Source organism: Mesoplodon densirostris, chromosome 4, assembly GCF_025265405.1.
Source record: "Mesoplodon densirostris isolate mMesDen1 chromosome 4, mMesDen1 primary haplotype, whole genome shotgun sequence".
NCBI lineage: Eukaryota > Metazoa > Chordata > Mammalia > Artiodactyla > Ziphiidae > Mesoplodon > Mesoplodon densirostris.
This window is the reverse complement of record NC_082664.1, coordinates 99,007,719-99,030,982: the sequence shown is the minus strand read 5'-3', so window position 1 is coordinate 99,030,982 and position 23,264 is coordinate 99,007,719. Positions and strand designations below refer to the sequence as shown.

General features: G+C 41.2%; 1 protein-coding gene across 2 annotated transcripts in view; it reads right to left on the bottom strand.

Moving 5' to 3' along the window:
• The window catches only part of LOC132488550 (A-kinase anchor protein 13-like), a 180,899-nt gene that overhangs the window by 56,059 nt on the left and 101,576 nt on the right, over positions 1 to 23,264 (bottom strand). For both annotated transcript variants that reach the window (XM_060096846.1, XM_060096845.1), the window contains one exon: positions 13,764 to 13,917. In XM_060096846.1, the coding sequence (XP_059952829.1) occupies positions 13,764 to 13,917 (154 nt within the window). The remainder of the gene's footprint in view (positions 1 to 13,763; positions 13,918 to 23,264) is intronic.

The following is a 23,264-nucleotide window of genomic DNA, read 5'->3' as shown; positions in this document are numbered from 1 at the left end:
AAGAAAAGGGTACAATTCAGTTTTTCTAATTCTAAATCCTTTTATTAAAAATTTCCATAGAGAGGTCTTTTCATACTCTTGTAGTTCTTTTTTTTTTTTTTAGTTCTAACATTTCTCAGAAGCAGTGCTTTACAAAAAAAAGAGAAGCACATGATTTAACCAGGAGATGAGAGGTCTGAGGTCTAGAACCCCATCTGCCATCAATCAGCAAGGTGACCGAGACAGGTCAGTTCATGCTCCTGACCTTCAATCCCTCACTAGCAATTGAGGAATCTGGACTCCATAGTCTTCACGGATGTTTAAGCTCTAGAATTCAATGATCCCTTAATAATACTTGGCTCCACGTGCCTCTGGGGGTGGGGGCATAAAAGAAAGAGGAATTCCCAGGAGTGAGCGGTTTCCACTTTGGCTTTCTGTTTTCCTTGGATCACTACTGTCCCTTCACCCTCTCGCCACGGGAAAGCTCTGTTCTTCATACCTGATCAGGTGTCTCAGAAACAGACAAAGGCCAGAGAGGATGGAAAATGATTCGCAAAGAAGCCAAAAGGGGAATTCTGTAACTGTGTATTTTTCCATTCCGTTTTAATTTAAAACCACTTACAAGTGACAACTCCCAACCCGAGGCAGGTGCCGTGGGGTAGCTCATTACACCCTCGGGACTCCGTGTAAATCTTTTTTTCTGAGAACAGCTATTGTCTTCCAAGGAAAAGCTTTTAGCATAATGTCAAGCTGAATAGAACACTGCTTTCCTAAGAATATTTTTAAGAAAAAGAACAAGAGAAAGGTATTCTTTCACAACTGCAAACACAGCCTCTTGCTTCCTCCACCTCAGGCCCCCTGGAAAGAACAGCATGTGAGCCACAGGAGGCTGAGGCAGTGCCATGAGATCACCTCACCTCCTGAGACACAGGAAGGTTACACTCTGCTCCTTCAGGTTACAATAAATGCAGGGTGGAGGTGTGTCTGAGGGCAAAAGCAGCAGACCCAGCCCCCTTCCATCCACCTTTGTTGTTTCTTGGCTTCTCACCCGTCAGTGAGTCGGTCAGCCACTCTTCACCTGGAGAATGAGAGTTTCTAACAAGAGAATGACATTTGCCGTCAGAAAATTCCCACAAATTAGCTCCCCTCTCAGGTCGTTCTTGAGGATGGTCAAGACAATACTGCTACAGGGTCTGGATGGATACATATCCAAAGGGGAAAAGAATGAGCAAAAAATGCTCCTGAGAAAAAAATGAAGCATCCATCACAGAGATGTAGTTCCCCAGACTAAAAAGGAACTCAACTTTCCCTGGACTGAAATGGTTACTGAAATTGTGAAGGACCTCGCTGGTGGTCCAGGGGTTAAGACTCCATGCTTCCACTGCAGGGGGCGCAGGTTTGATCCCTGTTCGGGGAACTAGAATCCTGCATGCCGCAGAGCGTGGCCAAAAAAACAAATCCAAATTTTTAAAAGATTAAAAAAAAAAAACAGAAAATGTGAGGTGATGGGGGAAATGTGGAGAAAATAGAAAATTTAACACAATGATGATGGTCTTTAATAAGCTGTGTGTTTGCACTGTGTGCATTTCTGGGGAATTTCCCAGTGAGAGCAGACCCTAAGGAGGGGGACATTCTGGAACTGTGGGGTGGAGACCTGGGGTCTCCTCCTCGAGTAATCACTTACCATGGGGCCTCAGGCTGGTTACTTCCCCTTAGTGAAGCTTACCTGGGCCACATGCAAACTGGAGATGATGACAAGTACACGGAGGCCCATGACAGCAAAGGCAGCACTTGTGCCAAAAGCAGGAAGCAGGCCTGAGCTGGAGAATGGCTGAGCCTTGGTCAAGGTAGAACTACTCTCCCTTCTAGGGTTTTCATCCACCTCCACTAGGGCTTAAGGAAACAGTGCTCCCCACTCCAGGGCTTTTTTTTCTTTCTGAATGGTTCTCTAGTTCTGCGTAAATTCAGTATCTTTTCTCAGTTCAAATCCAAAAAGCACACATGTGCATACACACACACACAAACATACACCATTCCTGAAGAGTACACAAACTAAAGAAAATATGACTTCTCAACTCTTTACTTGCAAGTTGCATATTCAAAGGCTCTGCTAATCAAAGTACCTCTTGACATACAACGTGTGAAAGGATTTAACTAGGCTAAGTGCAATTATGCCAGAACACCATTAACCAATGGAGAGTAGTCTAGTAGTAGCACTAGAATCCACATCCTGGATGGATCTTGCCTACCAAACCTACCCCCAGACCTGCTCATCCGTTGCCTTCTATTCCAACCTGTTGGAGCCTGTATCCCATCTTCCTGGATTCTATTCACTCCTCACTTACTCTCTGCTCTGCAAACTTCAAAAGTCCAGGGTTCCTTTGACCTCTGGAATCCTACCGGTTAAGAAGGGCCTGCACTTTCTAATTCCTCAACGCCTCATCCACTGAGAGTCTCTGAGGCTAGGATGAGCCGTTTATCCTTTGGTAACAGCTCCCTTTTATCATGTTTCTTCCATTATGCCATCAATGACGATCTCTCAGAGAAATGCCCTTTTCACTGTCCCACTGAAAAGGGCAGAAAGTGACTCTGCTCTTGGTGACCTGCCAGCATTTTGGCACTGAGGGCTCAGATCTCCAAGTGTAAAGTGTGCCTTCTCTCTTGGGACCATTGTGAGAAGGTACCCGCCCTCAATTCTCGGGAGAACAATAAAGCATACGCCAGGCAAATCTGGGTACTACTGAACCGGAAACATATTTATCAAGAAGGTAAGGCTAAATGTTTCCAGGAAAATATCTTTTTTTTAAAATGCTTTTGAAAAATCAATCAAACCAAATGAATCCTTCCAGGAGACTCTCTGGAGCCCAGACCCTAGGAAGGACTAAAAGTAATCAATAAACTGTTCTGAACAATCCCCTGGTCAGACTTTAGGCCAGACCACTAGGGAATCAATCTCCAGCAGGGGCTTTCTCCCAGGGCCCCGTAGCCATGCTCTTATCTCCTGGGGTTCTAAAATAAAACTGAAGTGATAATCCTGCACAGTGGAAAGAAAGTCCTTCAGTGAACAAAACCTCCTTATGAGGGGTGAGTGGCAGCCACTGAGTCGGAAACTAGCCAAATCACGGCTAAATACAACTGCAAACTGAAGCTGGCCTGGTCCCTAGGAGGGAGGAAGTGGGTAAGACAATTGAAGTTCACCTGCAGGGAAGCTTGGAGGCAGGAGAGTCTTGAGCTGCTGGCTCATTTGCTATTTTCTTGTCCTAAAACAATGCATCATATTTTGTGGTTTGAAGAAACTTAAGTGGTTTCATTTCTGATTTATAGGCATGTATAATTGCATTTTGGAGGGTAGGTGATGTTCATGTTGTGTGTTTTTTTATATTTATCTATCTATCTATCTATTTATTTATTTATTTAAAAGAAACACAGCAATGGCCTGGGTTCAGCTATGTATTGAAACCTGCTAAACAAATTTTTGATTCTGCAGCCCGTCTGGGACTATGTTCCCAGCACTGAGGGCCAAGACATGCAATCTCAGCTCTGTGCTGGGATCTGAGAGGTCTGGAGGTTCTGAACCTTCCCTCCCTCTTTCCTTCCTGCCACAGTGTCTGAAACATCCACCATGAAAATGCTTCCTTTGGGTTAGGAGAGGAAAATAAAATTCACTGTGAGCAAGAAGAGGGTAATACATTCATTTGTGGTCAATTTAGCGTGAGTTGCTTTAACAACTCAACTAGCTTGCAATAGTGTGAGGACACAGAACAGGGAGGAGAGGAAGTTCTGGATCACAGAGGAGCCTGAATAGTGATGCTGAATACTTGTTCTGATGATTGCGTTAGCACATTTCTTGTGTGTATGGACCCAGGAATCAGAAAAAGAAAATCAGAAATCAGGCACCACCACTGACTGTGGTATTTAACCTCCCTGAGCCCCACTTACCTCATTTGTAAAAACGGAGAGTCCTGAATTCAGCCCCATTAGGAAAGATACCAATCAGCTACATAACCCATAACACATAAGACTTTCAGAGTATGTGCAAAATAGGTTGGAACTCTTCTTGTATACTTAGCAGTAAAGGATAGTAGCATGGGAAGGGCACTAGCCTTTTCACTTTTTAGCTAAATGACCTTAGATTAGTCCCAGGACCGGCTACTCAATGTGAGGGCCCAATGCAAAATGAAAATGCAAAGCCTCCTTCAAAACTTTTAAGATTTTCAAGTTGGTGACAGAAGAACATTAAACGAAGTTCAAGGCCCTTCTAAGCATCGGACCTGTGCAACTGTACAGTTGAAACACCTATAATGACATCCCTCATTAGTCTTTTCTCCTCAGGATTCAGCTCAACGATTGTCACTTGCAAGTCAATTATGCCCAAAAGAAAATGAACAGCATTCATTTCACCACTTTCTGGGTCCTCTCCATGCCTGCCCATCTTGAGATGAACAACTGCTGACATGTTGGCACACGTTTAAGACAGAACACTGTAATGATGCATGAGAAGGAGGTAGAAGATAGGTGGGCCCCAGGCTGAGCAGCTGCAACCGCTCCCCTGTTGACACTTCGAGATAAGATACTAGCAGGAGCATCAGGTCTTGATTGGGTGAAAGACAAATCGACCACATTTTTTTCATTCTTGTGGTCAAGGGGATTTCCCAGCTTGCACATGCACAGAGAAGGTCCTCAGTCTAGCGAAGGGGTCAAAGGGAGAAAGAAACACCAGTCCACAACACCTCCTGTCAAACCCCCCAGAAACCTTCATGCTGGAATCCATCTTGGCTGAGAGATGTGTATGCCACCAGGAAGGACCCCGAGTCGGGCCAAATATGGGCACAAGCAAGATGGTTGGCCAGAGACAAACCCATAAGACTGCCCCCATATAAGCGATCTAAGCCACCATTATTGGGAGCAACTCACTCCTCGAGTTTGCCCATGTGGTTTGCTTCTAATAAGTGCTTTATCTGTTTCACAATCTTAGTCTCTTTACTGAATTATTTCTTCAAAGATGACAAGAACCAAGGTCCTGCTTCCAGCCCCCTCACCACCACCACCCAGAATCACCACACCAGAATCAAGAGTATATATTTATTATTACCAATCTTAGACCATAAGCAGAAAACAGCCTCCTTTGATTCATATGAAGGTGTGCTAAGAGATATTTTTTCTCTTTTTTTTAAGTGAACTATTTTGGAGTGCCAAATTATTTAGGGGCTTTTACTCTGTTTCAAGTCCTCTCCTTATAGTAAGAATGATCTCTGTGGTTATAATATCAACAAAAGCACCATTGTCGGCATAAATAAAAATGCAAAAGCAGAGGCAGCTCCATGTCATAATTACACACTGGGTACCACTCAGCTCCTATTCAGAAACTGAGCCTGCACAATGAAGACATACATAGATCTACTTTCTTAAATAAATTACTGTTCTATGAAGGTTGCCCTGGAAGGATTACTGTCTCTAACTTCCAAGAACTTCTCATTTGCAAGGGAAGGACTTGGCAACGATTACAGAAATTGCTCTCAAAAGCATAAAACACATAAGAGAATTTTTAGAAAATCCCATATCATTCATTAAAGCATTTTAAGGCCTTATTAATTCAGATGGGATAATCGGTTGTTGATTAGCCGGATAGTTAAGCATTCATTGTCATATGCTGATGAACTGTGAGAAATTACATTTCCTAGCCACCAAAGACTCACCTAATGCAGTTAGCACTTCATCAGGTAAGGCTGCATCTGGAAAAATTAGCTAGATTTTTATTCCCCAGTCTTTTCTTTCATCTCCCAAACTTTTCCTTAATGAAAAGTATTCCTTATTCTGCTTGGTCGAAAACTACATCAGGAGCCAACTTTAAAAGCTGGCTAGCAGGGGGACCTTCAACATGGAGGAGTAAGATGCGGAGATCACCGCCCTCCCCACAAATACATCAGAAATACATCTACATGTGGAACAACTCCTACAGAACACCTACTGAACGCTGGCAGAAGACCTCAGACGTCACAAAAGGCAAGAAAATCCCCACGTACCTCGGTAGGAAAAAAGAAAAAACAGAGACAAAAGAATAGGGATGGGACCTGCACCTCTGGGAGAGAGCTAGAAGGAGGAAAAGTTTCCGCACAGTAGGAAGCCCCTTCACTGGCAGAGACAGGGGGTGGCGGTGGGGGGAAGCTTTGGAGCCATGGAGGAGAGTGCAGGAACAGGGGTGCAGAGAGCAAAGTGGAGAGATTCCCGCACAGAGGATCGGGGCTGACCAGCACTCACCAGTCCGAGAGGCTTGTCTGCTCACCTGCTGGGGTGGGTGGGGGCTGAGAGCTGAGGCTCAGTCTTCGGAGGTCAGATCCCAGGGACAGGACTGGGGTTGGCTGGGTGAACACAGCCTGAAGGGGGCTAGTGCGCCACAGCTAGCCGGGAGGGAGTCTGGGAAAAAGCCTGGAACTGCCTAAGAGGCAAGAGACCATTGTTTCGGGGTGCGCAAGGACAGGGGATTCCTTCCCTGTCTGCCCGCAGAAGGCAGAGCACCACCTAAATGAGATCCAGAGGTGGGCGCAAGCCGTGGCTATCAGCTTGGACCCCAGAGGCGGGCATGAAATGCTAACACTGCTGCTGCAGCCACCAAGAATCCTGTGTGCAAGCACAGGTCACTATCCACACACCCCCACCCCCACCCCAGGAGCCTGTGCGGCCCGCCACTGCCAAGGTCCCATGATCAAGGGACAACTCCCCCAGCAGAACACACACTGCGCCTCAGGCTGTTGCCACGTCACGCTGGCCTTTGTTGCTGCAGGCTCGCCCCACATAACAATTATAAATACCGTACCCCTCCTTCACCCTGGCATAAGTGAGCCAGAGCCCCAGAGTCAGCCGCTGTTTTAATCCCATCCTGTATGGGTGGGAATAGATGCCTGAGGGTGACCTACATGCAGAGGTTGGGGCAAACCAAAGCTGAACCCCAGGAGCTGTGTGAACAAAGAAGAAAAAGGGAAATTTCTCTGTGCAGCCTTAGAAGCAGCAGATTAAATCCCCACAATCAACTTGATATAGCCTGCATCTGTGGAAGACCTGAATGGACAACAAATCATCCCAAAATTGAGGCGGTAGACTTTGGGAGCAACTGCAGACTTGGGGTCTGCTGTCTATGACTGATTTGTTCCTGATTTTTATGTTTATCTTACTATAGTTTTTTGTTATCACTGGTGGATTTGTTTATTGGTTTGGTTGCTCTCTCCTTTTTTTAATTTTTTAATTTTTTAATTTTTTTAATTTTTATGATTATTTTTTAAATAATTTTTTTCTTTTTTTCTCCCGTTCCTTCTGAGCCGTGTGTCTGACAGGGTCTTGGTGCTCCGGTTTGATGTCAGGCCTGAGCCTCTAAGGTGGGAGAGCGGAGTACAGTACATTGGACTACCAGAGACATCCCAGCCCCATGTAATATCAATCTGTGAAAGCTCTCCCAGAGATCTCCATCTCAACGCTAAGACCCAGCTCCACCCAAAGGCCAGCAAATTACAGTGCTGGACACCCCATGACACTCAACTAGCAAGACAGGAACACAAGCCCAGCCACTAGCAAAGATGCAGCCTAAAATCATACTAAGTTCACAGACACCCCAAAACACATCACAAGTTGTGGCCCTGCCCACCAGAAAAACAAGATCCAGCCCCACCCATCAGAACACAGGCATCAGTCCCCTCCACCAGGAAGCCTACACAAGCCACTGAACCAACCTCACCCACTGGGGTCAGACACAGAAAACAATGGAAACTAAGACCCTGCAACCTGTAAAAAGGAGACCCCAATCACAGTAAATTAAACAAAATGACAAGACAAGGAAATATGCAGCAGATGAAGGACCAAGGTAAAAACCCACCAGAACAAACAAATGAAGACGAAATAGGCAGCCTACCTGAAAAAGAATTCAGAGTAATGATAGTAAAGAGGATACAAAATCTTGGAAATAGAATGCGGAAAATACAAGAAATGTTTAACAAGGACCTAGAAGAACTAAAGAGCAAATAAACAATGATGAACAACACAATAAATGAAATAAAAAATTCTCTAGAAGCAATTAATAGCAGAATAACTGAGGCAGAAGAACCGGTAAGTGACGTAGAAGAGAAAATAGTGGAAAGAACCACTGCAGAGCAGAATAAAGAAAAAAGAATGAGAAGAATTGAGGACAGTCTCAGAGACCTCTGGGACAACATTAAACACACCAACTGGGCTTCCCTGGTGGCACAGTGGTTGGGAGTCCGCCTGCCGATGCAGGGGACATGGGTTCGTGCCCCGGTCTGGGAAGATCCCACATGCTGCAGGGCGGCTGGGCCCATGGGCCATGGCCACTGAGCCTGTGCATCCAGAGCCTGTGCTCCGCAACGGGGGAGGCCACAACAGTGAGAGGCCTGCGTACCGCAAAAAAAAGCAAACAAACAAACAAAAAACAACATTCAAATTATAGGGGTCCCAGAAAAGGAACACAAAAAGAGTCTGAGAAAATATTTGAAGAGATCATAGTTGAAAACTTCCCTAACATGGGAAAGGAAATAGTCAATCAAGTCCAAGAAGCGCAGAGAGTCCCATACAGGATAAATCCAAGAAGAAACATGTCAAGACACATATTAATCAAGCTATCAAAAATTAAATACAAAGAAAAAATATTAAAAGCAGCAAGGAAACAGCAACAAATAACATACAAGGGAACCCCCACAAGGTTAACAGCTGATCTTTCAGCAGTAGCTCTGCAAGCCAGAAGGGAGTGGCAGGACATATTTAAAGTGATGAAAGGGAAAAATCTACAACCAAGATTACCCTACCCAGCAAGGATGTCATTCAGACTCAACAGAGAAATTAAAACCTTTACAGACAAGCAAAAGTTAGGAGAATTCAGCACCACCAAACCAGGTTTACAACAAATACTAAAGGAACTTCTCTAGGCAGGAAACACAAGAGAAGGAAAAGACCTACAATAACAAACCCAAAACAATTAAGAAAATCATAATAGTAACATACATGTTGATAAGTACCTTAAATGTAAAAGGATTAAATGCTCCAATCCAAAGACAGACTGGTTGAGTGAATACAAAAACAAGACCCATATATATGCTGCCTACAAGAGACCCACTTCAGACCTAGGGACACATACAGACTGAAAGTGAGGGGATGGAAAAAGATATTCCATGAAAATGGAAATCAAAAGAAACCTGGAGTAGCAAGTCCCATATCAGACTAAATAGACTTTAAAATAAAGACTATTACAAGAGACAAAGAAGGACACTACATAATGATCAAGGGATCAACCTACGAAGAAGATATAACAATTGTAAATATGTATGCACCCAACATAGGAGCACCTCAGCACGTAAAGCAAATGCTAACAGCCATAAAAGGGAACATTGACAGTAACACAATCATAGTAGGGGACTTTAACACCCCACTTTTACCAATGGACAGATCATCCAAAATGAAAATAAATAAGAAAAAACAAGCTGTAAATGATACATTAAACACGATGGACTTAATGGATATTTATAGGACATTCCATCCAAAAACAACAGAATACACATTCTTCTCAAGTGCTCATGGAACATTCTCCAGGATAGATCATATCTTGGGTCACAAATCAAGCCATGGTAAATTTAAGAACACTGAAATCATAGCAAATATCTTTTCCAAACACAATGCTATAAGACTAGATATCAATTCCAGGAAAACATCTGTAAAAAATACAGACACATGGAGGCTAAACAATATGCTACTTATTAACCAAGAGATTATGGAAGAAATCAAAGGGGAAATCAAAAAATACCAAGAAACAAGTGACAATGAAAACATGACAACCCAAAACCTATGGGATGCAGCAAAAGCAGTTCTAAGAGGGAAGTTTATAGCAATACAATTCTACCTCAGGAAACAAGAAACATCTGAAATAAACAATCTAACCTTACACCTAAAGCAATTAGAGAAAGAACAAAACAACCCCAAAGTTAGCAGAAGGGAAGAAATCATAAAGATCAGATCAGAAATAAATGAGAAAGAAATGAAGGAAACAACAGCAAAGTTCCATAAATCCAAAAGCTGGTTCTTTGAGAATATAAACAAAATTGATAAACCATTAGCCAGACTCATCAAGAAAAAAAGGGAGAAGACTCAAATCAACAGAATTAGAAATGAAAAAGGAGAAGTAACAACTGACACTGCAGAAATACAAAGGATCATGAGAGATTATTACAAGCAACTATATGCCAATAAAATGGACAACCTGGAAGAAATGAACAAATTCTCAGAAAAGCACAACCTTCGGACTGAACCAGGAAGAAACAGAAAATATAAATAGATCAATCACAAGCAGTGAAATGGAAACTGGGATTTAAAATTTTCCAACAAACGAAAGAACAGGTCCAGAGGCTTCACAGGCAAATTCTATCAAACACTGAGAGAAGAGTTAACACCTATCCCTCTCAAACTCTTCCAAAATATAGCAGAGGGAGGAACACCCGCAACTCATCTATGAGGCCACCATCACCCTGACACCAAAACGGGACAAAGATGTCACAAAAAAGAAAACTACAGGCCAATATCATTAATGAATATAGATGTAAATATCCTCAACAAAACACAAGCAGATAGAATCCAACAGCACATTCAAAGGATCATACACCATGATCAAGTGGGGTTTATCCCCAAAATGCAAGGATTCTTCAATATGCAAATCAATCAATGTGATACACCATATTAATACACTACAGGATAACAACCATGTAATCATCTCAATAGATGCAGAAAAAGCTTTTGACAAAAATCAACACGTATTTATGATAAAAACTCTCCAGAAAGTAGGCATAGAGGGAACCTACCTCAACATAATACAGGCCATATATGACAAACCCACAGCCAACATTGTTCTCAATGGTGAAAAACTGAAACCATTTACTATAAAATCAGGAACAAGGTTGCCCATTCTCACCTCTATTATTCAACTAGTTTTGGAAGTTATAGCCACAGCAATCAGAGAAGAAAAAGAAAAGAAAGGAATCCAAATCGTGAAAGAAGTTAAATTGTCACTGTTTGCAGGTGACGTGGTACTATACATAGAGAATCCTAAAGATGTTACCAGAAAACTACTAGAGCTAATCAATGAATTTGGTAAAGTAGCAGGACACAAAATAAATGCACAGAAATCTCTCGCATCCCTATACACTAATGATGAAAAATCTGAAAGAGAAATTAAGGAAACACCCCCATTTACAATTGCAACAAAAAGAATAAAATACCTAGGAATAAACCTACCTAAGGAGACAAAAGACCTGTGTGCAGAAAACTACAAGACACTGATGAAAGAAATTAAAGATGATACAAACAGATGGAGAGATATACCATGTTCTTGGATTGGAAGAATCAACATTGTGAAAATGACTCTACTACACAAAGCAATCTACAGATTCAATGCAATCCCTATCAAATTAGCAATGGCATTTTTCACAGAACTAGAACAAAAAAATTCACAATTTGTATGGAAACACAAAAGATTCCGAATAGCCAAAGCAATCTTGGGAAAGAAAAACGGAGCTGGTGGAATCAGGTTCCCTGACTTCAGACTATACTACAAAGCTACAGGTATCAAGACAATATGGTACTGGCACAAAAACAGAAATATAGATCAATGGAACAGGATAGAAATCCCAGAGATAAACCTACACACATATGGTCACCTTATCTTTGATAAAGGAGGCAAGAATATACAATGGACAAAAGACAGCCTCTTCAATAACTGGTGTTGGGAAAACGGTACAGCTACATGTAAAAGAATGAAATTAGAACACTCCCTGACACGGATACAAAAATAAAGTCAAAATGGATTAAAGACCTAAATGTAAGGCCAGACACTATCAAACTCTTAGAGGATTACATAGGTAGAACACTGTGTGACATAAATCACAGCAAGATCCTTTTTGACCCACCTCCTAGAGAAATTGAAATCAAGACAAAAATAAACAAATGGGACCTAATGAAACTTAAAAGCTTTTGCACAGCAAAGGAAACCATAAACAAGATGAAAAGACAACCTTCAGAATGGGAGATAATATTTGCAAACGAAGCAACAGACAAAGGATTAATCTCCAAAATACAGAAGCAGCTCATGCAGCTCAATATCAAAAAGCAAACAAGCCAATCCAAAAGTGGGCAGAAGACCTAAATAGACATTTCTCCAAAGAAGATATACAGATTGCTAACAAACACACGAAAGGATGCTCAACATCACTAATCATTAGAGAAATGCTAATCAAAACTACAATGAGGTATCACCTCACACCGGTCAGAATGGTCATCATCAAAAAATCTACAAACAATAAATGCTGGAGAGGGTGTGGAGAAAAGGGAACCCTCTTGCACTGTTGGTAGGAATGTAAATTCATATAGCCACTATGGAGAACAGTATGGAGGTTCCTTAAAAATCTAAAAATAGAACTACCATATGATCCAGCAATCCCACTACTGGGCATATACTCTGAGAATACCATAATTCAAAAAGAGACATGTTCCACAATGTTCATTGCAGCACTATTTACAATATCCAGGATATGGAAGCAACCTAAGTGTCCATCAACATATGAATGGATAAAGAAGATGTGGTACATATATACAATGGAATATTACTCATCCAGAAAAAGAAACAAAATTGAACTATCTGTAGTGAGGTGGATGGACTGAGAGTCTGTCATACAGAGTGAAGTAAGCCAGAAAGAGAAAAACAAGTACCGTATGCTAACACACATATCTGCAATAAAAAAACCCCAAAAAACCCCACCTGGTTCTGATGAACCTAGGGGCAGGACAGGAATAAAGACACAGACGTAGAGAATGGACTTGAGGACACGGGGAGGGAGAAGGGTAAGCTGGGACGAAGTGACAGAGTAGCACTGTCATATATACACTATGAAATGTAAAACAGATAGCTAGTGGGAAGCAGCTGCATAGCACAGGGAGAGCAGCTCGGTGCTTTATGACCACCTAGAGGGGTGGGATAGGGAGTGTGGGAGGGAGACGCAAGAGGGAGGGGATATGGGGATATATGTACACATATAGTTGATTCACTTTGTTATACAGCAGAAACTAACACAACATTGTAAAGCAATTTTACTCCAATAAAGATGTTTTAAAAAAAGAAAAAGCTGGTTGGTTACAAGCAAATCACATTTGTGCTCAGGACTCTAATATTAAATGGGCATTTGTGTGTCTGTGAGAGTGTGTCTGTGTGTGTGTGTATGCCTGTGTGTTCTGGTTTGGTTTTACAGTTCTTGGCTACAGCCTCCTCCACACTGTCAGCTCTTCTGATCCAAACTGTAATCCAGGTCATCAAGGGAATTCTTCAGCCAGTCCTCCAACCCTCAACTTCCTTCCTTTCCTAACCTTGACTGACCGTGAGCGTAGTATAACGGGAGTGAGCATGGTGAGAAAAGTCCCTGGATTAGAAGTTGAAAAATGTGATTCATTTTCCAGTCCTGGTTCTGTTTTAGCAGAAGTGACTGTCACTTGTAAACTGCTCTCAATTCCAACAAGTCATTTCATCTTTCTGACAATTTGCAATTTATTGTTTTCTCCCTTTGATAACAGAGCAACATGAATATTTACCCTTTTGTCATATCAAGAAGAGTTGGGTTTCTATAAAGGTAGACCAGTCCCCAACGCTTTATGGAGCTTCTGATCTCCAAGGGACAGAGTGCTTCCAAGACTCTGAGGACCCCCACCCTCACCACCAAATCTTCAAAGAAGAGGGTCTGTCGTTTACTCACGGAGCTGCTCCAGGTGGTCAGTGCTGTTAGATTCGGGCATGGCAGTGACGGTCACCAATAGGCATGAATTCCCTCCTAGTGTCTGGCAGAGAACCTCCTGACGGAAGTAGACCTGCTTGGGGTTCACGCTTTTTTCCAGAACGTCAAGGTGAGTCTGGAGCACAGATGAAACAGAAGTGCATATTAAGATTTTTGATAATAACAATAGGTGAAAACAGCAACAAAGCTTATATTCATTTAACTCCTTATAGTTTAGAAGTTTGTTTGTTTGTTTTTGCCGTACGTGGGCCTCTTACTGCTGTGGCCTCTCCCGCTGTGGAGCACAGGCTCCGGACGCGCAGGCTCAGCGGCCATGACTCACAGGCCCAGCCGCTCCGCGGCATGTGGGATCTTCTCGGACCGGGGTATGAACCCGTGTCCCCTGCATCGGCAGGCGGACTCTCAACCACTGCGCCACCAGGGAAGCCCCTAGAAGTATTTTTGTTAACCTAATCTGCCTGACCGTGGGCATTAAGTGGTTTAAAAGGGTGCTCTTCCTACTCCCCGGAAGAAGTTCAGTGAGGCTGAACAGGAAGCAGCATGCCTGCCTATGTCTGCACAGTAGAATATCTGTTTTCAAGTTGCACTGAAAGCAAAAGAACAGGGGCAGACAACATTCTTCCCATGACAGTTGCATGTAAAGAAAGCTGTTACCATGAAGACAGAGTACATGCAGGACACTCGGGAACATGAGACAGAGCTTCAGCAGTGCAGATTACTTTAGAATCATGCAATATAAGGAGGGCTGGGAGCATATTGAAGGAAAATAGAAAGCAACTGATCCAGGGAGAATGCTAAGCAAAGAGAACCACTAACTGGTAGCAACTGATTTTCCCTACCTTACCTTCCCATTTAAACACTCATTTAAAATGCAGAAAGATACCAAAATGGGGTAACCACTGAAAATAGGGTTCTTGGTCAACAATCTTTAAGACCTCTGAAGATACTTTCCATAACCCAAACAGTGGACTTAGTCATAAAGGTGTTAAGAGATTGCCTCCCAACCACACTGCATACCCTAACAACAGGGACACGGTGACTTCAGTAACCAGTGAAAGGGAAGCGGTCCTTCTCTAACACAAGAACGCCAGTGCACACAATAGTCCTTCCAGCTAAAGATCAAATAGGTATTAACATATTCAAATAGGTATTAAGAGGGCCGAGGAAAAACTGCCCACCTTGTTATTTAACAAATAACATGTCTGCTAGACAAATGAAACAAACATGGCTCCTATGAAAATATTTATAAAAGATTCATAATATATTTTATGAAAAATGGAGTAATGCCTTCAAAAGGTAGAGGAAGTGTTTACATGTGAAAAAGATGTACTACAGAGGTGCTAGGCAGAATAAATGGCTCCCCCAAAGATGTCCATGCCCTAATCTTCAGACCCTGTCAATATGTTACCTTACATGGCAAAAGGGACTTCACAGATATGTTTAAGACTGAGGTCTATCTGACGTGGGGGGATTATCCTGCATTAACCAGTTGGGGCCAATCTAATCAAAAGTACTTAAAAGCAGAGAACATTCCCCAGCCACAAAGGACCAGAACTACATGCAAAGGACTCAGCCTGCCATGCTGGGGGGTAAAGGGGTAAAAAGTTGAGGAATGCGGTGTCCTCTAAAAGCTGGAAAAGGCAAGGAAATAGATTCTCCTCCACCATCCTCCAGAAGGAACACAGCCCCAATACCTTGATTTTTGCCCAGTGATTTTTATCCATGTTGAACTTCTCACCAAAAGAGCTGTAAGTTAATTTTTTTAATTGTTTAAGCTACCAAATTTGTGATAATTTCTTACCGCAGCAATAGAAAACCAATACACTGGGAAATAAGAGAAAGAATTTTCTAAGTTAAGTAAAAATCTTAGCATCTGGGTAGGAATAGACTAAAATCTACTTGTATGCTATTGAAATATTTGACTTACAAGGAAAACGAAAAAGTTCCAAGGAAAGAAAAGATTACCAGATGATTCTGTGGCCTTTCCTACAGCTTCAGGGATACCTGAAAATTTGACTCTGAATCCTATCCTCCTTACAACTGAGACCCCAAATCATCTGCCTCCACACAGCCTGTTTCCTAGATTAATATGAATTTATTATTCTCTGTCTGCATCAACATAAGTTTAATGTCCTAGGAAACTCTTGCCCAGGAAAATAGAAATTACAAATAAATCTATTTTTCATAAATTTATTATTTTTCAGGAACATCTCATCAACTCTTCAATAGAAAGTATCAATGAATTGATCCAAGACCCTCTGAACCCCTCTCCTCAAGATTCTTGCCTTACAGTGTCCACCAATCTTTAACCATTATATCATGATCTTTACCCAATGCTAATCAAGCCCCTACATTAAAATACCTGACCTTAACAAAACTTTAAAGTCTTAATAAATACTCCAGCTTTGCCCTTCCCCCTTTGAGACACTATCAAGACTCTATCACATTCTCCCTTATCAAATAGATTAGTTCCCTATCACTTCTGTAACAAATTACCACAAATTTGGTGGATGAAGACAACACGAGTTTATCGTATTACAGTTCCAGAGGTCAAAAGTCCAAAATGGGTTTTACTGTGCAAAAATCCAAGGTCTTGGCAGGAGTGCGCTCCTTCTGGAGGCTCTATAAGGTAATTCATTTTCTTGCCTTTTCCAGCTTCTGGAGGTCAGCTGCTTTCCTTATCCCATGGTGTCTGCCTCCACATTCAAAGCCAGCAATCACATCATTCCTACCCTGGCTTCCGTGGTCAAATCTCCTTCTCTGACTCTGACTCTTTTGTCTCACTCGTTCATGGCTAAGGACCCTTGTGATTACATTGGACCCAGTCTAATAGTTCAACATAATCTCCCCATCTCAAGAGGCTTAACTTAATCACACCTGCAAAGTCCTTTGTGCCACATAAAGTAACATCCTCACAGGTTCCAGGGATTAGAATATGAACATCTTGGGGTGGGCGGTGGGCACTATTCTATCTAAAACACCAAGGTACACAATACACTTAGGTCTATGTTAGAAACAGGTTGTTCTGGTGATATTTCTTGGAGCCAGCATTTGACACAATACTAAGAAAAGGAATTAGAAGGATCATGGCTACCCCAGGTTCAAGATGAGATTCAGCAAAGGCCCATTTATCGGACCAAACCTTTGTACTTCAGTCTTCTGGTTGTTTGTCAAGTGCTAATGAATGCCACACATTGCTGTGATGCAACAGCACTGGAGATCAGGTGGTAGTCTCACACCCCTGAGGAGACAAGGAGGCTAACTAATGGTATACACACAAACACAAAGGCCCTGCTTAGAGTTTGAAAGTACACAGGATTATAATCAAGTAAACCTATAACCAGCCAAGGTTTTGCTCATGAATTTCTGCTCATACATGCTCAGTTAGGCAAGAGCTCAGAAAACATATCATCTTATCTTTATTGACAATAATAACTTGAAGACAAATTTCAGCTGCCCCAAATCCAACTAAAGAATGGTATCAAGGGACAGTTCAGTTAAACAAGTTTTGTCTAAATGACTATTGGAAAACACAGCTACTACATAATACAAATATAAAAAATAATTTTTGAGGGAGAAAACACATATTATCAAATGTTAATCTCATCATCTGGTTCTAAAATGAAAGTAAAAAGAAATGTGTAAGTAAGGAATAAAGTAAAACAAAATACTAACTTTTCAACTTACATGAACATCATATTATTTAATTCTTGAAAATGGAAAGGCAGAATAGCAAGATGACTAAGTGGGCAGGCTCTGGAATCAGACTGCCTGGGTTCAAAGTTTGGTTGTGGATTCTAGAAGAGTCGTGGAAATTCTGTACTTAACCTCTCTGTAACTCAGTTTTCTCATCTTTAACATGTATATAAAATGGCATTACCTATGTCATTCAATGATTGCTATAATTTAGCAGTTTATTGTGTATGAGAAGTGCTGTCATACAGGAAACACTCAATATTAGCTGTTACTTTTGATGAGGAAATGTAGTTCAAATTTTTTTTAAGAACTAAAAGGGAAACACTAGTAGAATTATAAACACTGCAGAAAAAATAATCAAAGAAAACATGGTCACTCCATGTTGCATAAAAGAGAAAGAAAGAGAGAGAGAGAAAGGGAAGGAAGGAAAGAAAGAAGGAAAGAAGGAAGGAAGGAAGGAAGGAAAGAAGGGAGGGATGGGGGAAGGGGGAGAGAAAAAAAGAAAGAAAAGCAGTGAAGCATGGAAAATAGCACAAAACCAAAATGACAGAAGTAACACCAAAAATTGTCTTGAGTATAAATAGGTTAAACAGCCTTATTAAATGACAAAAACTTTCAGATTAGTTTTTTTAAAATCCCACTGCCTATTGTATATAAAAGGAACTTTCAAAGAGAATTAAAGAAAGACCCATGATGTGTATGAAAAACACTCCTGAATTATCTTCTTGTTCTGTTTGCCTCCACTAAAATATTTTAAAAGAGAAATACTGAAACTAAATGGTTAAGCAAACATAAATTAAAGCAGGCCTGGCAAGAGTGATCTATGACAAAGTCATAGTCAAGACCAAGTGCATTAAATGGGATTTAAAAATCTTATTTTGATAAAGGGCACAATTCACAATGAACATAAAAAGCTCATAAATCTTAAGAATCAAATAACACAGAATTGAAATGTACAGCACAAAAATGGCAGAAAGGGAAATAATTGTACTAAGAGTGGGAGGCTTTAAAACAGTACCTCAGTCTTGAATAAACCAATTGCAAAAAAAATGATATAGAGTATTTGAACAATATTGTTTTTTATAGATATATGTCAAGCTGTCTTTACAGAGAGCATCCTTTATTTTTTCTCAAACGTTCAGGGAACTATAACAAAAATTAATCATATGCAGGACTATAAAAAATATTCACTAAATTTTTTTTAAAAAGCAGATATTATACAAGCCACATTTTCTGACAATAATTGAATGAAGTTAGACTTAAAATGGTTTTAAAAACAGGAAAAATAAAACCATTAAGGAATAGAAAAACATCCTCCTAAAAGAAGCTCATGAAAGAAATTCATATATTAAAAAGAAAATAAATATTAAATCAGTGTAATGAAAGCGCTAATAGAAGAAGTGTCCATCTGGCATCCCAGGAGAGAAGGCACAGGACAAGAATGAAAATGATCCCATCAGAAAGTCGGCCCGTCTCAGCCACGCTGGTAAAAGGAAATTCCAGCACCCTCATAAAGAGTCAAGATCACCCTGGATTTAAATGATACTCTGTTTACTCTGTGATCGTAAACAAATTATTTTAATCACTTCCATACATTTCTGGGTGAAAGTTGCTCCCAATATTAGTTATTGAAATCTGAACTGAGTAGACTCTGCCTCACAATTACTATCAAGATTCCAGGCCCCCAAACTAGGAAATCAATACCCTTTCCTGAAGCATTTCCCAAAATGTAATCTTCAGGATGTTATTAAGTGCTGACGTATAGAGGGGTGGAGATTCATAGCCAAGGCACCTGGAATACGGTGAATTAAAGAAAATGAAAACATTTTCATGGCTGCAGAATTGTTCAGATTCTTTAACATGCCAATACACATTTTGAACTCTTAGAAGAAAAAGGAGCAAACAGTGTTTCAAGAATTTATGTGACTCTTCAACCCTCTTTCTCTAAAGATCTCAGGATCGTGCAGTGTTGCAGAATACGCTTTGGGAAACACTGTCTGCTGAATTGAGGGGTTTTGCTTTGTTTTGTTTCTTTTGTTCTTGCCATCAAAGCTATTTGTTTCACATTTTATTATGGCTACAAGATGTCGGGGAGATGGGGGAGAGATAGAGACGCTTCTCCAGAAAAGTACTGGCCATCATTCTGTGATGTCACAGAAGTTACAAACAGGCCGTAGCTCTTCTTGCCAAATCTTGAAAAAAAATAAAATCTAGATTCTATAAATCAGATAAGGGGAGGAGGCTTGGAAGCAGTTTTGTCTGTAGAAGTCATCCAACACAATTAGATACAAAAGAAAAAAGTAAAAAAAAAAAAAAGAAAAGAAAAACCATCTTTTGCCCACGTACATTGTCCTTTAAAACAGGGGTCCCCAACCCCAGGGCCATGGACCGCTACCGGTCTGTGGCCTGGTAGGAACCGGGCCACACAGCAGGAGGTGAGCAGCAGGGCGAGCCAGCGAAGCTTCATCTGTATTAAAACAGCTCCCCATCGCTTGCATTACAGCCTGAGCTCCGCCTCCTGTCAGCATTGTGGTGAGCTGTATAATTATTTCATTATATATTACAATGTAATAATAATAGAAATAAAGTGCACAATAAATGTAATGCGCTTGAATCATCCCGAAACCATCCCCACGCCCCCAGCCCATTGAAAAATTGTTTTCCACGAAACTGGTCCCTGACGCCAAAAAGGTTGGGGACCACTGCTTTAAAACACTGTCACGTTAACGGGCAATGCTGGAGGAAGCAAAGTTTGAAAGTTTTCTTCTCCTACGAGCTCTTTATTAATTTCTTATTATGACACTTTTCATGATTACTATAAATATTACAATTCAACAAATGCCTAATATCTTTTAGCTTAAGCCCATTTTCTGTAATTGCTCATGCAGCCATCTCCCTGTGCCCCTCAATGAAATCTCTGTCCCTCTGACCATTCCACCTGCCACCGAATACATGACACCTCTGTGCTTAGTGCATTATTCTAGCTCCAGCCACAGACAACTTCCAGAAGTAAACCAATTATAAACTTCCGTTGGTTTGCCTTTTGCGAAAATGGCTTTGTATTGTTCTCCTGAAGATGATTTTTAGGTGAACGCCCCCATCTCAGGTCCAGCAAGGCCGTGTCTAATTGGATATTGTTGGGATCACTGATGAGAGAAGCAGGGCTTCTGAATGTGTGTGCCAACAACCAACCGGAATAACAGCCCTGCGAAGCCACAGGGGTGGGTTTCTTTATAAAAATGGGAATGAGCTCAAGGCAATTATGGAAACCCCCAGAGAGGCTGGCTTAAAAGAAAATCCTACCTACCCATGAAAGACATCCGGCTGATAACTCAGCCCGCAGCCTCACTGGTGCCTCTCGGCAAGCGTCTTCTGCCCCCTCTGCTTTATCAGCTACTCCCTTAAAACTTCCATAAAAGGCTTCACTTGACCTCAGCAGGTTACCCTGCTGGTGGCTACTGATAAAGTAAGAAGCACTATACACTCAAAAATCATTTTGTTTCTCATTGTTATCCCCTGAACTGCTACACTCCCTGTCCCCACTAATTCCGAAGAAAGCTCACCCCTAAGGAGATGGCCTATTTTATCTGCGTACTGCCTAGTTCTCCGTAGTCACTTAAACACGCTCATCAGAGAATCGAAGGCTTCTCATCACAAGAGAACAAAAGACACCTTTAAGTTAAATAAAAAACAAGAGAACATCCTGTAAGCAGGTTCTAATGAGCTTTCTCAAACTGCCCCAGTCTGCCAATACCATTCTCCCTAAGTTACATAGATTGACTTTGAGACTGAGAGAAGTGATTAGTCTCTAGATGTGTATTCACAGATTTGCTGATTAGTGACTTTAATACCCTTTTTCCACTAAAAATAAACCAAGTTCTATTGCTGATGATTTGGAAAAGAGAGCAAAGAAAAAATAATTATAAGCAACCACCCTAAGAAAACCATCAGTAGATTTTGCATTTATTTTTGGGGGTCCTTTATTGGGATTTTTTTTTACATAATTTAAATTTTATTATGTATTGTGAATGGGTATCTTCCAATCTGTCCAACAGAGAAAATAATCACGCATCATCATAAAAGAGAGAATAATAGGGACTTTGCTGGTTGTGCAGTGGTGAATAATCCACCTGCCAGTGCAGGGGACATGGGTTTGATCCCTGGTCCAGGAAGATCCCACATGTCGCAGAGCAACTAAGCCTGTGCACTACAACTACTGAGCCTGCTCTCTACAGCCCACGAGCCACAACTACTGAAGCCCGCACACCTAGAGCCCGTGCTCTGCAACAAGAGGAGCTACCGCAGTGAGAAGCCCATGCACCACAATGAAGAGTAACCCCCACTCGCCGCAACTAGAGAAAGCCCGTGTGCAGCAACAAAGACCCAATGCAGCCAAAAGGATAAATTAATTCATAAAAATAAATTCATTAAAAAAAGAATAAACATTCTAAGGGTCACCACCTAATATTGTTTACTAGTTGTAGGCACTTGGCTAACACTTGCTATGTATCAAGTCATGTAATCTTGATAACCCGTAGAATAACCACTTCAATGCTTCCAATTTTACAGATGTGAAAACTGAGGCTGAAAGAAGTTAAATAGCTTGTCCATGACTACACTGCAAGACAATACAGAGCTTAGACCCAAATCCAGGCCTGTCTGACTCCAAAACTTGTTCTTACATTGTGCTCAGAACCCTGGAATTCAGGGGTTCCTGTGGTCAGTGACTTCACCATCCATCCACACACACCTCAGCTCCTCCAGAATGGCTCTTTGTGTTCAACTCCTCAACATCAGGACCCTTTACTGGTGCCTGTCCTTTCCTTTTGCCCATACAAAGATAGGTGTCTGTCTATTGATTAAGTGACAACACTGATTTATGACTTGCTCATTGCATCTCTGATCTACCACATGTAAGTCGGTATTTCCTACTGGACACATTTTAAACGTGAGCCCTTTAGAAGAGATTGTGAATATGGCATTCTAATTCTCAATTCTTTCTTTTTTCTCTCCCTCTCTCCCCCTCCCCTCCCTTACTCTCCCCACAGTACACTCCATTTTATCTCTAAAGATCATGCTGGGAGCATCTACCACAGTGGGTATATGCATCTGGTGAAAACCCTACTCTACCCTCCAAAAGCCTTAAGCTCTCCCAACACATGGATCCTACTTCTGATCACTTTTCTTATCTCTTGCCCACTCATGTAGTTGTAAGTTCTCAGTGAGGTCCCATTTTCTTACTCTCTAAAATGTCCATCAGAAACTCTCTTGGGGTGCCATTTTCAACCAATACTCCTGGCTACCTAGGGGCAATCCAGAACATAATCCAAATACTTTAACAAGGATTGCTAACAACACTTTAACAATCACTGCAATTATTGATACCTTGAGATGGATGATTAAATAGAACTCCTTTTGCTTGCTTCATAATTACAATAATATTGTATTTCTTTCTTTCAGCTTTATTTTAATACTATAATTTGGACAATTATCCAACAGAGTTCCTGGCAAGCATCTGGAAGATAGCAATTTGAAAGATCCAAATACTAATTCCCTTATTACAAGAGAATAATAAAACTTTTAAGGTTGCAAAATTATATTCATGTTGAAAAACCTCCAAAATACGTGTCCTCTGCTATAAAAATTTACACAATTGTGAATTCCACACAGAAATATATTTTCCACCCCTCAGCATAACCCCCAAGTAACATCCAGTTAATTCTGCCCTTGGGGTATCATTCACATTTATCACTCATCTGTTGGAAG